Here is a 17752-nt window from a genome sequence, read left to right as displayed (position 1 = left end):
GGGGGATAGTAGAGGATAGGAAAGGCAGCAGAATACAACAGACACTAGTATGGCAATATGTAAATCAATGGATGTGTAACTGATGTGATTCTGCAATTTGTATACGGGGTAAAAATGGGAGTTCATAACCCACTTGAATCAAAGTGTGAAATATGATATATCAAGAACTATGTAATGTTTTGAACAACCAACAATAAAAAATTTAAAAAAAAAATTCATTCTCTCCCTCCCTCTCTTAAAATAAATAAATAAATAAATAAAAATGTCAAGTGAACATAACCTTTGATCCAGTAACTCCACTTCTAAGAATGATATTACACTCTAGCAATAAAACAATATGGAAGTCATATAATATTTACATTGATTTCCAAGATGTACTATAAAATGAGGAAAAACGTGGTGTGAATAGTGGATGTAGTAAGCTCTCTACGAAAGCAAGAGAAAAAAAGAACACATACACATATTCATTAGGATATGCTTAAAACTCCGGTATGAAGACAACACACAAGAACCAGTAATACAGTCATCTGAGAGGAGAGGACTAACTAACGACATGCTTGGAAAGAAGACATCCATTTTTCAAATGATGAAGCTGGGGACAGTGGCACTTGCCAGTAATTCCAGCTGAGGCTGAGGCAGAAGGATCACATGTTAAAGGCCAGCCTGGGTAACTAACTTAAGATTCAGTCTCAATATAAAATCGAAGGGGGGCTGGCGATGGAGCTCAGTGATAGAACACTTGCCTAGCATGTGTTAGGCTCTGGAAATATTGTGAATAAATAAATAAATAGGGCTGGGAATGTAGCTCAGAGATAGAGCACCCCTGCGTTTAATCTCCAAAAACACACACACACCAGAAACAAAAACTAACAATACCTCCCCTCCAAGCTAGGGCCTTCAGAGTCATCTAAAACCTCACTCAAATCCCTTTCTTTCCATTTCTTCACTGAATCTCTCTATGAGGGCTAAAAATAATGGTATTGCTATCTATGTACTTAGGGTAATTCAACGATGTATAGAACTGCTAATTCTCAAGAAGGTAAGCAGTGTTTAAAGGTTATATACCTTTTGTAAAAGGTTTTAATAGAAATGAGAATGGGTACTCTATAACTGGCATTCTTTCTAAACTCAATTACCCATTCGATTATATACCCTCTCCCTCAGTCCCCACCCTCACATATACACTGGGACTATCCTGTGTGGCCATGACTATAAGCTACAGACCACTGGATGATGTGATGAACAAATTATAAGACTTGCCTCTAGGGAATTCACATCTCGATCAGTCACCAGTACACCAGAAATCAAACGGTAACTAAAAATCAAAAGCCAAAAGACTTTCTATTTTTGGCTAGATATGGTGACACACGCATGCCTGTAATCCCAGAGGTTCAGGAGGCTGAGACAGACAAAGTTCAAGGCCGGCCTAACAAAAACAAGAGATTATGTTTTACATGTAAACAGAAATACACACATACATACACAGACACCCACCCCCAAATAAATCCTCCAAAACTCTGAGGAAGAGCCAGTATCAAGCAGGATCTGGTCATATAATTGAAGAATTATCCAGAATGCAGCAGAATCAGAGATAGAATATGAAAGGGGATGGGGCCTGAAAGACAAAGAAGGACAGAATGAGAAGATTTCAAACATCTAATCCGAATTCCAAAAGAACAGAAATGGGAAAATTAAAACTTTTCAGGTAAAACAAAACAAAACAAAACCAACAGAGAAAAAATATAAGCCAATCTAGATAAAGTCCCTAAGAACTACAGAAAACATCAAAAAACAATAACAACAGACCACATCCGGTCTGACCATAGTCCTAAAATCCAACAATGGAAGATAGCAGGAAACTCCCAAAGTGCTAAGACAGCCAACCCAGAAGCACAGAACATAAAACAAAATAAAAACATTTTCTTATTCACATTAATATTGATGGTATTTCCACTCTGTGCACACCCAAGTTCTCTGAGTAGTAATTACCATGTTCCTTTATTTGTGGAGAAACAAATTCAAGTATTTCACAAATACCTAATTATAAAATGAACCATCTAAATATCAAAAATTATCATTCTATCAAGAAAAAAATTAAGTATGCCATAAAGAAAACAAACAAACAAAAAAATCACAATTTTTGATCCCACTGTTCTCATTTTCCTGTGATCTAACTCACAACTACAAGGCCTATAGAGCACAGACTCTAAGCAGAAAGGAAACCTGTCCTCAAAAAGACACATACAAAACTAGTCCACAGATGTTGTCATGCTTTATTGCTTCTTGGAAAATACAAAGTTACCCAGCATTTGTCTAAGAGGAGGCATGAGCTATTGGTGATAATCAATACTTTGGGTAGTTTTCAGATACACTTTTAAACAATTATTTAAAAAATAATTAGCCTTCAGTGTTACAAAGGACACCATCAAGAAAATGAAAGAAAACTCCAGAGAATAGGAAAAAACACTCAAAACATGTATTTGATAGGAGTCTTATATCTAAAATATATAAGAACTCACAATTTGCTTTGGTTTGGATGTTGAATGTCCCCCAAAGGCTCATATGATAAAAGCCTGGTTCTAGGGTGGTGCTTTTGGGAAGTGGTAGAATCTTTAGGAGGTGGAACCTGGTAGGAGATCTTTAGGTCACTAGGTTGTGAACCAGAAGGGGATTATGAGACCCTGGACTCCTCCTTGCTCTTTTTCCTTCCAGGCTTACAATGTAAGCAGTTTTGCTCTGCCACATGATTCCACAACAATATGCTGCCTCACCACAAGCCCAAATCAATGGGGCCAACCAATTACAGACTAGAACTTATAAAAGGACAACAACCCAATTTAAAAAATGGCCAATAGACGTGAATAGACATTAAGAAAAATAGCCAAAAAACATGAAAATATGCTTGCTATTAGTCATCAGAAACATACAAATATAAATCATGATACACTTCACACTCAGCAAGAGTGGCTAGACTCAAAAGTCATAATGCAAGTGTGTGTTTGCAAGAATATGGAGAAATTGGAACCCTCATACCTTGGCTAGTAGAAATGTAAAATAGTTCAGCCACTTTGAAAAGCCATTTGGCAGTTCCTCAAAAAGTTTTTAAAAGAGTTTTCATATTACCTACCAATTCCACTTTTGCATTTCAGAGAAAAATAAAAAACCTATGTCCACACAAAAATTCATATGTCAATGTCTATAGCAGTGGCCTTCTCTTAAAGAAGTTAAGGGAAGTGGGGGGGTGGAGGGCGAAGTTCCTGTTAGGAGAAAGTCTGGAGATTATCTAAATCTAGGGCAATTCAGGAGTTAGGGACTACATATGAGACCCAGGTGGAACCATGACAGGCAGAGACATAAAGGAGAAGTATTCCAAGGGCAAGTGCAGAGATTTAAAATAAACAAATAATAATAAGGAATGCAGGAAGATTAAGTCTGCTGGAAAAGGTATATAAAAATGCCAAAAGATAAGACAATAGCTATGAATAAATACTAAAAACTGTTGCAAAAGAGCAAGTTCACTTAAAGAGTAACAGTTTTATCTTTTTTTTTTAATCAAGAGGGCTACACTAGTTTCATTGTGAACAACCAAGAGTAATAATCAGGACATGAACAACTTCAATGTCTTAAAAACTTATAGCTGGGTGCAGTGGTACACATTTGTAATCCCAGGTACGGAGGAAGCCAAAGCAGGAGAATCACAACCTCAGCAACTTGGCAAGACCTTGTCTTAAAATAAAAATATAAAGAGCTAGAAATGTAGCTCTGTGGTACAGAGTCCCTGAGTTCCCAGGGGGTTAAAAAAGCTTAAAAAAATAAAAATTAAAAATTAAAAACCCGAGAAAGTCAAATTGACCAGGTTATTTTCTATCTTAATAAGAATAGAATATATTTGACTCTTAAAAGTCAATGCTGTTGGGCTGGGGTTGTAGCTCATTGGTAGAGTGCTTGCCTAACACCCCTGAGGCACTGGGTTCGATCCTAGCACACTAAAAAACAAAACAAACTTAATAAACAAAATAAAGGTATTGTGTCTATCTACAACTAAAAAAAAGTCAATGCTGTAAGAACAATAGCTTCCAAATAGCTTGCAAAAGGCCTAAATAACTTACACTGAGTTCAAACTTTCAGATGTAATACTGCAAATGACAAGAGTCCAAAATAGTTAACAATAATCGGACCCTGCTGGGGTTGTGGCTTAGTGGTAGAGTGTTTCCCAAGCATGTGAGACATTGGGTTCGATCCTCAGCACCACATAAAAACAGAGAAAGAAGAAATAAATAAAGAAAGAAAGTCTAAAAAAAATAAACTAATCCAATGGCATTGCCTGTCCCTTTTGCTGGAAAACAAAAATCTTAATCTGAAGACTGGACAGTAGCGCTAAGTATTATAACTTGGCCCTGAAAGTTTAAACAGAAGCTAAAACTCCCAACATTGAAACTTGGCTTCCAGGTACTTAAATTCTGAGCCAAAAGAAGGTTTCACTTGCAACACACTAGTCTCACGGTGAAGAGCTGGCTCTCTGCCATCTCTTCACAACTTCCTCCAACACCAGCAAAAAGGCTTTCTGCTAGGCTGGGGCTATAAACCAGTGGTACAGCAATCGCCTAGCACATGTGAGACACTGTGTTCAATCCTCAGCACCACATAAAAATAAATAAATAAATAAAAGTATTGGGTCCATCTACAATTAAAAACATTTAAAACAACAACAACAAAAAAAATGCTTTCTGCTGGCCTCCAAACCTGGAATGCACTCACCTCAGGGTATTGGTGGAGATGGCCACAATGCCCTCAGGACACTGTTCAGAGGCAAAACCAGATGCAAATTCCAGGGTCTCATAAGACAGGGGAGTGAGATGAAAGCGAGACTGGTAAGAATAGCTTAACCAAGAGCGGCTTGACATGGCCAATACCTGAGGAGAGAAAAACATTTTCATTGAGCTTGGGAAAAATTCACACATGGTAGGCTGACCAAATATCCTAACCTAAATTTCAGCCCACAGAATATTGAGACCTAAAAGGAAATTTTTTAAAAAGGAAGTAGAAATGATGCTATATGATAAATCCATGGGCTACCAGCTGCATGACCTAAGCTAATTATTACTACATCTCACTGAGCCTGTTTTCATAGGAATAGGAATACTATTATAGTTAAAAAAAAAAAAAGTAATTCTTAACAGTGTTGGGATTGAACCCAGAGCCTCATCCATGCAAGGCAAGCACTCTTCCACTGAGCTACATCCCCAGCCCAAACTACTACTCTTAACTACAAAGGATACATTTTCCAATCTCTTTAACATTAGGTAGTAAATCATGCTACTATGAGCCTGGGGTAAATTAGACAATTCATGGCTAATGGTGACATGGGTGGGAGGTTTCCAACTATCCCCAGCCAAGGGCAAAAGGGATCAATATTCCAATTTCCCTAAAACCAGATGCCACAGTGCCATGGAATCCCTGTTAGGAAGTTCTAGGTTAAGGGTCCCAAGAATTTTTACATCAATTTTTACATCTAATCAAGATAGAACTGATATCATATCAATTATATACTGGTGAATTAGTGAAAGAGGGATTTTTTTTTCAGCTGGTGTCACTAATAACATCTGTATATGCTGCCTGCCCCACTTTATTACTTACTGCCTCCTGGCCTTGCATCCGGACTCGGAAGAGTTTCACAGGACGGGACCCCAGGTACCTAGTGCGAGTATCAGACAGGTCTCCAGTGACAGGGTCTAGGACAGTTCTCAGCAGCACACCGTTCTAATCAAAAGAAGGGGAGTGGGTGAGCCTACTTACAATGCAAGCTTATCAGATATGATGAGGAAATCTCCCTCTTAGCTACTTTCAGAGCAGACAAAAGGAAAATGGCTTAGTGGTTAAAAAAAAAAAAAAAAAACCTAAGCATCAGTCATTCATTATTCTTTCAATAAATCACTCATTCAAATAAAATCTACTAAATGAAAAATATACTTATTCTTCACTATATACCCTGTACTTTTTTTTTTTAAATCATGAATGTTAAAATCTCTTTTATAATTTTAAAATAGATACAGAGTTTAAAAATCCCAGGCCCATGGAGTATGGTCTTTATACACCATTTTCTCTAAAATGAACAAGGTTCCTAAAAGAAATGACTGATTCAAGACTGGGGCAAGAATGTTCCAGATGCGTGTGGGACATCTTATTGTGCAAGAAGGCAAAACAGTGGGGTCATGTTAAAAGAACAAAGGAAAAAACTTCAAAGGGGAACTTCCAGTTGTCTAAAATTAGACAATTTAACAACAAAACGATAGCATAGTTTGAAGAACAAATATACAAAACTTTAAAAAGGAAAAACCAGAATACCCACTTCATCAGTCCCCTCTGGAGACAGACTGTTATGGCCCTAACTCCTTAACTCTGGATACAAATGAACAAAGAGAAAAAATAAAGTACTGATCTTTTCCTGCATAGACTACATTTAGGATAAGCAAATGAATCTCATTTTGTCTTTAGAGAAGAATTCCATCCAATTAAATACAGAAAGAAATTAGAAAATCATTTTCCAACCCCCCAATGAAATAATCAATCTAGGCAATATGTATCAATAACTATTAAGTTTAAAAGCTAAAGGGAAGCTTTAAAACATAATACAAACATTTCAACATCAATAGAATTGGGACAATTAGATATTCCTGTATCTAATGTGATGCAATAGGAAATAAATAGCACCATCGCTGAACTATTCTTATCACCTCAAATTAAATCTGAATTAAACAAACATTGTGATCTGTACTAGCCAGTCCTACAGCCATTAAACATCAAAAGTGTGGCTAGTCAGAACTGATATACGCTGTTAAGTTTAAAGTATCAAATACCAGAGTGCTTGCCTCCCATGCACAAGGCCATGGGTTCAATCCCTAGCACCACAAAAACAAAAACAAACAAACAAACAAACAAAAAGGACTGGAGATGTGGCTTACTGGTTAACTGCCATTACCTCTAAATTAAATCCCCAATACAAAAAAAAAAAAGTATCAAATACCAGATTTCAAAAGACTTAGTTCAGGGGTTGGAGTTGTGGCTTGGCACTGGGTTCGATCCTTAGCACCACATAAAAATAAAGGTTAAAAAAAAAAAAAAAGTAAATTCTACAAGAAATATTATCTGATCTCTTAAAAAAAAGAATGAGGGTGGGACAGTTATTATGAGACTTTAAAAGACAGGAAACAGCTGGGTGTGGTGGCATGTCTGTAATCCCAGAAACTTGGGAGGCTGAGGTAGGAGGATCATGAGTTCAAAGCCAGCCTCAGCAATTTAGCACAGCCCTAACAACTTAGTGGGACCCTCTCAAAACAAAAAATTTTAAAAGGTCGAGGTGCTAGGGTTGTAGTTCAGTGGCAAAGTGCCCCTTGATGTAATCCCAGGTACTGGAAAAAAAAAAAAAAAGACAGAAAGCAAATGCAAATTATGAACTGTTCTATTGAAATCTTGAGTAGATCCAATTATATGGCCACTCTTTTATGGCAAAAACTATAACAGAGACAAAGTATCATATGATAGTAAGGAATACAAGATTTTTGCTGGGTGTGAGAATATTAGTGCTTTAAGAAAACATCTGTTAAAGGTACTTTCATCAAGTATTTGAAAATGAAAAATGACTCATTATCTTGGATTTGTTTTAAAATACTCCAGGAAAAAGAGGGAAAGGAGGCGTATTACACTAGTCTAAGTTCTGTTTATGCTTGAAAACTTCTAAAAAAAAAAAAAAAAGTAAATTTAAGGGGCTGGGATTGTGGCTCATTGATACAGTGCTCGCCTAGCATGTGTGAGATACTGGGTTCCATCCTCAGCACCACAAATTAAATAAAATAAAGGTACTGTGTCCAACAATAGCTTAATTTTTTTTTTTTTTAAGTAAATTGAAAAAGCAAAAATACGGGCTGGGGCTGAGCGTAGAGTACTCACCTAGCACATGCAAGGACCTAGGGGTTCAAGCCTTAGCACCATATGTAAATAAATAAAATAAAGGTATTGTGTCCAACTACCACTAAAAAATAAAAAAAATTAAAAAAAAAAAAAGCAAAAATATGCTCTGTGCAGTGGTGTAAACCTGTAATCTAAGTGGCTCGGGAGGCCAAGGCAGGAGGACTGCAACCTCGAGGCCAGCCTCAGCAAAAGCGAGGTGCTAAGCAACTCAGAGAAATCCTGTCTCTAAATAAAATACAAAATAGGGTTGGGGATGTGGCTCAGTGCCCGAGTTCAATCTCTGCTATTAAAAAAAAAAAAAAAAAGCAAAAATATCTAGGTTAAATTAATTAATGTGTTCATGTAAATAATAGTCAAGGAAAATAAAAAGTACATAATCAAGAGCCCCAACACTCTCGTATCCTTAGGTTCCTACTTTTAATATGACATGAAGAGCTCAGATCCTTTGAGAACAAGGAACATGCAGGGATCCTTTATCGCGAGAGAAGTCAATTAGGAACTCTAAGGTATTGATTTCAAAAAGCTGAATATTGTGGGGACTGCATGTGACTCAAAGATCCCCCCCTGAAGTATGCTGCTATAATAATCAAGAGAAGCAGTAAGTACAGGGCTGGGGGTATAGTTCAGTGGTACAGAGCTTGCCTAGCATGCATGAGGCCTGGGTTCAATCCCTAGCAACACAGACACACACACACATCAAAAAAAAAAAAAAAAAAGAAGCAGCAAATGTAGATTTTAGGGGCCAGGTGTTCAGATTCCAACCAGAAGATCCTTGAAATTGAGTGTGTCACTCACTGAGGGGTCCAGGGAGATGATTCTGACAGTATTGTCCACCAGTCCCACAGCCAGGAAGTGAGACCGCTGCTCTCCAGGGAGCACATTAGCCAGTTCTGACCCAGAACAGGGAACGCAAGGTGTTTTTATCAAATGTAAAAATACTTTTTTCCAGGGCCGATATGTTCTAATCAAAGTGCTGAGAAAAGTAGAGCCCAGAACATTGTTCATTTCTCATAAGTTGGCATCTGAAATTCTGGGCACAAAAATGCCTTTATTGGACAAAGGAGTGTGTAAAACCTACATAAGTCCTGACAACAACAACGTCAACCTCTGGATCTCTTACCTGCAGTCCAATGTTTAGGTAGAGGAAGCCAATAGAGCCCCTCTCACCCAGTTCGTCCTGCTTCTCGGTCCCACCCATTTCCACAATACACAAGGACTCAGGCTGAGCTGGGAGAGCTTGCATGCTCAGAGGTTGCAAACAGTCCTGGGGTTGGAGGTAGGGAGGACAGAAAAATCATTCAAAACAGGAAATGACCAATTTGGAAAAAAACATTCAGAAAAATCTAATGCTAGCATTGCAGGAAGAACCTTCTTGTGGGCAGAGAAAACTCCAGGAATGAGAGGATAGTGCATTGTTAATTTTAACTAAATCTCAGAATAAGCTCTGAAAAATATTGTTTTTCTCCTTTTATCAAAACAGAAAATGTAAGAGCAAATAAGTAATGGGTACCTCTCTGAAAGTTACCTAAGGCCTGGAAGCAAGTAAAATTCCTTCCATATATAGTCTTGGGGTTTGGGGTTTTTAGTACAAAAGAGACTCAAGGATTAGCTAAAAGAAACATTCAGTAGTTTCAGATCAACATTCTCAACCACAGCACAAGACTCCTAAAAGTATGCTGCTATGATAATCAAGAGAAGCAGCAGGTACAGGGCTAGGGGTATAGTTCAGTGGTACAGAGCTTGCCTAGCATGCATGAGGCCCTGGGTTCAATCCCCAGCACCACATACACCCCCACCCCCCCAAAAAAGAGTAGCAGCAAATATAGATTTTAGGACCCAGGTGTTCAGATTCCAACCAGAAGATCCTTGAAATTGAGGGTGTCACTCACTGAGGGGTCCAGGGAGATGATTCTGACAGTATTGTCCACCAGTCCCACAGCCAGGAAGCGAGAACGCTGCTCTCCAGGGGGCACATTAGCCAGACTCATGCACACCACATCTGCTGACATCTCCTTCCGTTCAGTGTACTCATTCAGCTGTCCCGACTACATAAGGGAAAACATAGTGTGTTCAGAAGATGTGTCTAGATGCTCCAATTCACACCAAAATCCTCATCCAGGGAAGGAAGACAGGTGTTAGGTTTCTTTCTGGCTCTTCCCACTCCCCTTATATATTCAGTGACCAAAAATTTCTCAACCTAAGAACCCAAGACAATATTTAACAAGCTAACAGCAAGCAAAATTAATGTGTCTGAGTAAGAAAAGAAACGAGAACTTTAACAAACTTAATGTGCCACCACAGTCCTCAGGAAACAGAAATAAAAATGTTTAAGCTGTTCATGAAAATACTTTGGGAGAAAGGGAATTCAAATATGATGATTAAAAACAAAAAAAATCTCAGGGTGGGGATATAGCTCAGTTGACAGAGTGCTTGCCACACACAAGGCCCTGGGTTCGATCCCAGCACCACTAAATAAATAAATAAACAAATAAATAGAAATCTCAACCACACCAGAAACTCCTTAAGAGCAAGATAGTTTAGTATTGCCAAACAGACTTCCATACAGAAGAGAAAAAGAAAATTTCCCTAATGGATTAAGATGGTAGAAAACAAAGCTCTGCCAAATATTTGTTGGAAAAGTAGGTGTAAAATGCAGAGGGATCAAGTGTTTTACTCCTAGGAGGTAATCTTCCAACTCCAATAGAATCAAACATCAATTTCCTCCTTTTTTCTCCCTTAGAAAGGGCAAGATTGGTTTGTGGACAATTACATTCCCTCCTTGTCTTTCTTGTGAATGCACTCTAGATGCCTGGATGACAATTCTCCACTTTACCTCTGGACCATATACTAAGTCCCACATGAATTGTAAAATAACATACGGGATCCATCTCAAAATAGACCAGCTCTCCTCCTGTCAGGGCAATCACCACTTGTCGCTGGTTCACTGCACACTTCACAATTGTTTTCTTTCCAGGGGTCTTCCATTCATTGACTCTCTTATCTGCTCGAATGTGCCGAATACCATCTGGATAAACCTGGAGTCAGGAAAGGAAGGAAACCTGACCTTAGTGATTTGACTCATCACTCAGAATGATCCCTAGACCTGTCAGATCTGTCATCCCTGGTAGATCTAGAGCCACTGCATTTGAGGCACCAACTGGAGTTGGTAAGTCCAGAGAAGGATAACTTTTTAAAGTTTATGTTTTGCAATGTCCACTTTGAAGAAGTTAAAAACTTATCAACAAAATAAGAATTAAAATCTTTAATAGCTGGGAAAAGTGGGGCATGCCTGTAATCTCACTAACTTGGGAGCCTGAGATAAGACCGCAAATTCAAGGCAGTCTCAGCAAATCAGTGAGACTGTCTCAAAAAAAAAAAAAAAAAGTAGTGGGGAGATGGTTGGGGATGTAGCTCAATGGCAGAGTACCCCTGGATTCGCGTGAAAAAAATAAATGAAAACTTTATAGAGATGGAGCTCTGAAGCAACTATAGAAATGGCAAAGAGGAATATTATGTTTCAAAATTCTCTAAATGAATAGTTAAGTTGGTAAAAATCTGAAAAATCCAATTCTTGGTGTAGTTCTATATTTTGATAAAATAGCAAGCCCCTCCCTAAGGCTTTCGGTGGAGAGAGACCTGAATGCAGCTGCCTATATAGCACAACAAAGGCAAAGAAATGAGAAAACAAGCTAAGCAAGTAAGCTCTGAGAATTCTCACCTGTACCAAGGCATCATCTCCTAACAAGGAGCAGGACAAGGTTGGGGTGGTACCCAGGAACCCAGAGTCAGTCACTTCTTCTACAGTCTCTCCAATAGACAGTACAAGGGTGGCATTCACGAAAGACACAATGATGTAGGCATCAAACTCATCTGGAAAAAGAAAGAAAGGAGTTGGTCAGCTAAGAACTCCTCAGAATTAAAAAGTCAAATGACACATAAGAGTTTTAAGAATTCTTCCAAGGCATTTCTATGTATGGTCAGCATAGACACAAAGCACAAAATGATCCAAAAGATAACTGAGCACCATAGAGGCTACATATAAATGCCTCAATGCGTTGAATACAAATATTTTCCTCAGCATCTTTGAAAATTAATACTCTGAGACATTTTCTAGAGAAATGAGAGAGGACAATGTAAGGGAATCAAAGGCATGAAGAAATCTTTACTACTACTACTAGTACTAGTACTATATATGTCGAGTTACAGCATGTTTTGACAGTTGCCAATAGCTAGAAGAAATATTCCTTAAAACTAGGAAAGATCCCTAACTTTTCCCAGAAGCAGCTAATGTAGGAATATAAGCTCTAATGAATGAAACAGAGATTACTTAAACCTCCATGTGATTAAGTTATTCTAGCACTGGAAATTGAGAGAGTCCTAGTCCCATTGGGAATGATGTAAGAACACCAAATAACCAGGAAATGGGGGAGGGGATATGTTTATATTATCATTCTTTGACCCCTCTGGTTTTTCACTATTTAAAAATACAACCCAGTGATCATGACCAATCCTATTAGGGTTTGTTTTTCAAAATGAAATGTAGTTGGATAAACAAACACTAATGAGATTCTCAAGGAGGTCAGAGACCTGAAGTATACAGGCAACCCCAAAAGTTTCCTCTGCAGATTCCATAGTTAAAGGCCATCTATTTCCCATATTACAATATAAAACAGCTTCTGTGTCTCCCACATCCAACAATGTTTGTGGCATAAAACTTCATAAATGTTGAATAAAGGCACATCTTTTTTTAAAAGAAGAGTTGAGAGTAGCAATCAGATGAACAAAGGACAGAACAAGACAAGGGACTAAATCGGACTGGCTATCTCACTCTTAAGAATGGCAGCTATGGGACCTTGTTTGCCTGAGTATTGTAAGAACTCAGTACCATTGGGCTGGCTGATTCCATGACACATTTTTGGTTTTGACTGCTCTAAGTTGAGTTCCAGATAAACTAAAGTTACTAGATTAGTTCAGCAGAATCAGCATTCTTTATAGGAGGGGTCAGGTAAAGATACATCATTTATATAGCCCACAGTAGTGTTCTGACCTATTAGCAGGACATAAAATCAATCTAGGGGCTGGCAAACACCACATTATAACAGAAATAATTTTGAGGCTGCTTCACATTGTAAGGGCAAGTACTTTTTGGCAAAACTTCTGTTTCAGCTAATAACAGTATGTGTACTATAGTAGCTAAAAACCAGGGATCAAAAACCCTTCCCAATGCATGTTTTACTGCCTAGACCAAGAATCCACAGGGTACAGGCTCAATTTCCAAATCATGAATACTAGTGAAGAAGTCACTTGGTTTTTTTGTTGTTGTTGTTTTGTTTTTCCCCATACTGGGGATTGAACCCCAGTATGGGAAAAATTTATATTTCTCATACATGCTAGGCAAGTGCTCTACCACTCAACTACAATGCCACCCCCTATTTAAAATTTTATTTTGAGGAGCTAGGTTGTAGCTCAGTGGTAGAGTGTTTACCACATATAGATAAATTAATAAATAATAAAATGAAAGCCTCACTGACAACTAAAAATAAATAAATAATATTTTTGAAAAACTTATATAATTTTTTTTTTTTTTTTTAATTTTGAGTCAGGGTTTCAATAAGTTGCCCAGGCTGTCTTCAAACTTGCAACCCTCTTGCATCAGTCTCCCAAGTAGCTGGGATTATAGGTGTGTGCCACTGCACACAGGTGATACTTGGTTTTTGGTTGTTTTGATATTATTATCAACATATATCAAAAGCTTTGGGAACATCTTATAAAACAGTTTTAAAAGACTAGGCACTATTCATGATCATAAAACGAAAAAGGTTAGAGGTGTTCCTGAAGTAGAGGTCTTAATTGTTTTCAACAAAACCAAACCAATCTCCACATGACTCTAAGCTTGGAAATTTTAATACAGCTCTTAGTTTTGACTGAAAATTTCTGTCATGTAATTCTTAAAAGCTATGTCAGAGGAAATTAAAGCCAACAACAGGGGGCTCTAACAGGCAATAATTTGCAGTCTTTTGCTTGAACAAAGGGGAAAAAATAGGATTCCAGAAGCTAGACCATACAACTTTTGACTCACATGCAAAAGAATGGGAGGTAAGAAGGAGAAGGCATGCCTGGGTTTGTACTTTTACCTCTAACCAAAGTACCAGATTGCTCGGACTTAAGAAGATGCTCAGTCAATTTAAACAGGGTCATACTTTGGCTTGACAGTTCAGATAGAAAAGCAATGACTAGATGTCTAAAAGATGCTTTTCATCACAAATTTCCTCAAAATATCTATTATCCTGTGAATACCAAGTACACTGTTACTCCTACCCTTTCCAATCTCCAGCTTAGAAAGACCTGCAGCATAGCAGATACTCTTTTATGTCCTAGGGAGATTACAAAGCCAACCTTTTAATTATAAGTTAAATGACTTAGAAACTATAAATATCCACGTTGCCTTTTTCTAGGGGTTTCAAATTTCATGAAGAACGTTATTTCATATCTCAGTGAAGAATGTCCTAGGATATGAAAACATGTCTTTAGGTCTCAGTTCAGTAGGACTTCTATCTTAATACTGCTGAAACATCCTACAGAAGGAAATGCTTCATTCTACTCCCTTGCCTTAAGGATTTAAAGGCTGACAAGCAGTTCACTCTCAAGGATAGAGAGCGAGCCATCCAGATGATTTCAATTTCACTATACTCAAAGTACCTGGTATTTATCTTGTCTTAGCACAGTCCTGAATATACTCTCCAGATCCTAATTTTTCAGTGTACATCTGAAATGGTCAACTCCAAGACAGAGTGTGAAGCTACAATTTGCTAGCTACAGCCTTAGTCAGTTTACCAAATGACAAATTAGTTAAGTTTTCCAAAATCTGTGGGAAGTGGAGAAATTGATTCCTGCCTCAAACCAGCTGATACACAAGCAAATGGGTGTACATCATTATAATGCACATCAACACCCAACTGCAAAGTTACACTGAGAGACATCATTAGGGCAGCCTCAATATTTTATGCAGGTCCCTCTCCCTAGTTAAACTATAAGGCCCCAGAGTAGACCCTAGCAGTAGGTACACACCTGTGGTGATCAGCACCTTCACCAGCCACCTGTGGAAGAGAAAAAAAGGCTTGGTATTGGTAGTATGCATCACCAAGTACCAGCCAAGGTTAGTATTTGCCTGAAGACTGCAGCATGTGTGGACAGAGGGATGCTCAATAGTAAGTTGGGATATCTGGAAAGAAAATGAAGAAAGAGAACCTGACCTATTTCTGTGGGTGACTATCCAAATTATAGTATCTAAAGAGCAAAATTTAGCAGAAAATAGTCTTTCCCAGGGCTTTGAGATTTAATAGAAGAGGAAATTCAAGTTCCATCATACAATATACTACTTATCACTAACTTAGCAAATGTTTTCTCTTCACAAACTTTTCATAATCTCAAACACACAACCATTCCCTCTCCTCTAACCCCTTCTGGCAACACCGCTGTGCCTATCATAAATCAAAGCATACAATGGTTTTGCTTACTTGTTTTCTTTTATATTTTATTTTTTGTAGTGCTGGATATTGAACCTAGGGTATTGCAGATGCTACCACTGAGCTACCCCAGCTCCTTCATTGTCAGTTGTAGACAGAAAGTCCTTTGAGGCAGGAATTATAGGATCTTAAATGACCATAGGATAAAACTACAGAACTTATCCTAAAAGAAACTAGCAAGATCCACATACTCGGCAGGGTGTGGAGGCGCATGCCTGTAATCCCAGCGGCTCAGGAGGCTGAGACTGGAGGACCTGGGTTCAAAGCCAGCCTCAGCAATGACGAGGCACTAAGCAACTCAGTGAGACCCTGTCTCTAAATAAAACACAAAATAGGGCTGGGGATGTGGCCCAGTGGCTGAGTGCCCCTGAATTCAATCCCTAGTACCAAAATCATCATCATCATCATCCATATACTCCCACCAGTGTTGATCAAAATGAGAACTGGTCTAGAATTCAGGACCCATTTCTGCTCCTATTATTTGTTATCTTGAGAGTTAACCCTTGGGACTTTCTGCCTCCTTCATAAAATGAGAAGTAACTTTTCTATAAACCTAAATCTGGTTTAAAAATTCATCCAAAAAGTTTAAGGAAAATATGAAGGGGCATACTAGGTTATCTAAAAGTATCTTTCTAATTCAAATAGTCTAGACAATTTTAAAGAGCCATGATATCAACAAGCCACCAAACAAAGGGACATCAATACCAACCAACTTCTTCATATAAACATCTATAAAACACAGAAATCTTTTAAAAACAATTATCCAGTAATTATTTTCCCAGCTAAAATGGGCCTAAGAATCCCCCCATCTTTTATTTCCCCTTTCAACTCAACGTGATTCCAACAGATATGAAAACAAAATCTACAAAAGTGTGCAGTAATCTAACAGAAAGAGATTTACCTCCTACACATTTCCCAGCTCTCTTAAACTTATTCCATACAACTAGAACATCTAACTTGAAGCAGAATTGGAGCTGTTTTCTAGAAAAAGCTCTGTCTGCTGGCCAGGGTGATCTTACTCACCAGCCCCACATTCCTGAGGGAAAAGAGGAAAATGAGGTCTCAGAACAGAAATGACCCAGAGCTCCAAAGTGAACCAAAGGGAAAAATAAGTGGGTTCTACTTCTGTGGGGCTGAAATCCAGTTGTGATGAGACTTCCCTGCTACTGGAGTTCCATGCATTTTCACATTACTTTTAAGGTTTTAGGATGAGGTAACCACTTTAACCTAGGAACTCAACTTCCTCTCCTTCCCTATTCCTTCTTTTCCACTCACTCTAATGTTCTGATTTTAATCAACCAATCTTTGCTTTCCTTAAGCACAAGTAGAACTAACCAACTAATAACTTCCCCAAATATCTCAATTTCTAGAATACCACCTTGAATTTCACTGTGGTTTCAGCACAATAAGATAGCACAGCTGACGAAAAATTAATAAGCAACAACTTTTCCTCAACTCACACCTCTTATAGAGATGGAACCAATGCCTTTATTAAAAAAAAAAAAAAAACTCATGAAAACTATGATACTAAAATGTTTACATAACTAAAACCAACAGCTGCCCTACGTCCCCTTACCCACTTGCACAAACAGTAGTAGTAGATGAAGGCAAACTGATTGAAAGAGCTTCAAAAATATGGTATTGGGTCAAAAGTTTCTGGTATAAGATACTAAATGAGATTATATATAGAAATATTATAAATGAAGTCTCTTAAGTCTTCTATGTCAGTTCTTCCCAGGCCCTAATTTTGACTACTGAGAAAGGGATGCTTACCTTCAATGTGCCGACGTACTGTCCAGACAGCATTGGGGTTACCAGGTAGCTCAGAAACAGCCATTTCCGACACCTGACAGGAAAGGAGGCAAATACAGATCCAGTGAGCATGGAACTCAGCTACTTGCTTACAATGCTAGATAATAAGGTCCTAAAAGCAAAAGAAGTGTTCACACTGCGCACTAGAGTAAAAGGATGGGAACATCCAGTGAAGAAAAGAATCTAAGGTCAAAAAGGTTAGAAATGCTAGTAGTCAGCTGGGCACAGTGGTATACAACTGTAATCCCTGCAACTCAGGAGGTTGAGGTAGGAGGATCACAGGTTCAAAACCAGTCTCAGAAATTTAGTGAGGCCCCTTATAAGCAGCTTAGTGAGATCCTATCTCTTAATAAAATATACAAAAGGGCTGGGGATGTGGCTCAGTGTTTAAGCATTACTGGGTTCATTCAATCCCTGGTACAAAAAAAAAAAAAAAAAAAAAAAAA

At 38.2% G+C, this 17752-nt stretch overlaps 1 protein-coding gene across 3 annotated transcripts in view; it reads right to left on the bottom strand.

Moving 5' to 3' along the window:
- Sf3b3 (splicing factor 3b subunit 3) overlaps positions 1-17752 on the bottom strand; it is a 48174-nt gene that overhangs the window by 10388 nt on the left and 20034 nt on the right. For 2 of the 3 annotated variants that reach the window (XM_048792486.1, XM_015496100.2), the window contains exons 11-17: positions 17268-17340; positions 11687-11838; positions 10848-11003; positions 9858-10013; positions 9089-9232; positions 5638-5760; positions 4759-4913 (exon numbers count right to left, since the gene is read on the bottom strand). In XM_048792486.1, the coding sequence (XP_048648443.1) occupies positions 4759-4913; positions 5638-5760; positions 9089-9232; positions 9858-10013; positions 10848-11003; positions 11687-11838; positions 17268-17340 (959 nt within the window). The remainder of the gene's footprint in view (positions 1-4758; positions 4914-5637; positions 5761-9088; positions 9233-9857; positions 10014-10847; positions 11004-11686; positions 11839-17267; positions 17341-17752) is intronic. The other variant, XM_048792487.1, reaches the window with a different exon arrangement.

The sequence above is a fragment of the Marmota marmota genome, unplaced genomic scaffold (assembly GCF_001458135.2).
Source record: "Marmota marmota marmota unplaced genomic scaffold, marMar, whole genome shotgun sequence".
Lineage (NCBI taxonomy): Eukaryota > Metazoa > Chordata > Mammalia > Rodentia > Sciuridae > Marmota > Marmota marmota.
Note: the sequence above shows the minus strand (reverse complement) of the source record. Positions and strands in the feature narration are given on the sequence as shown.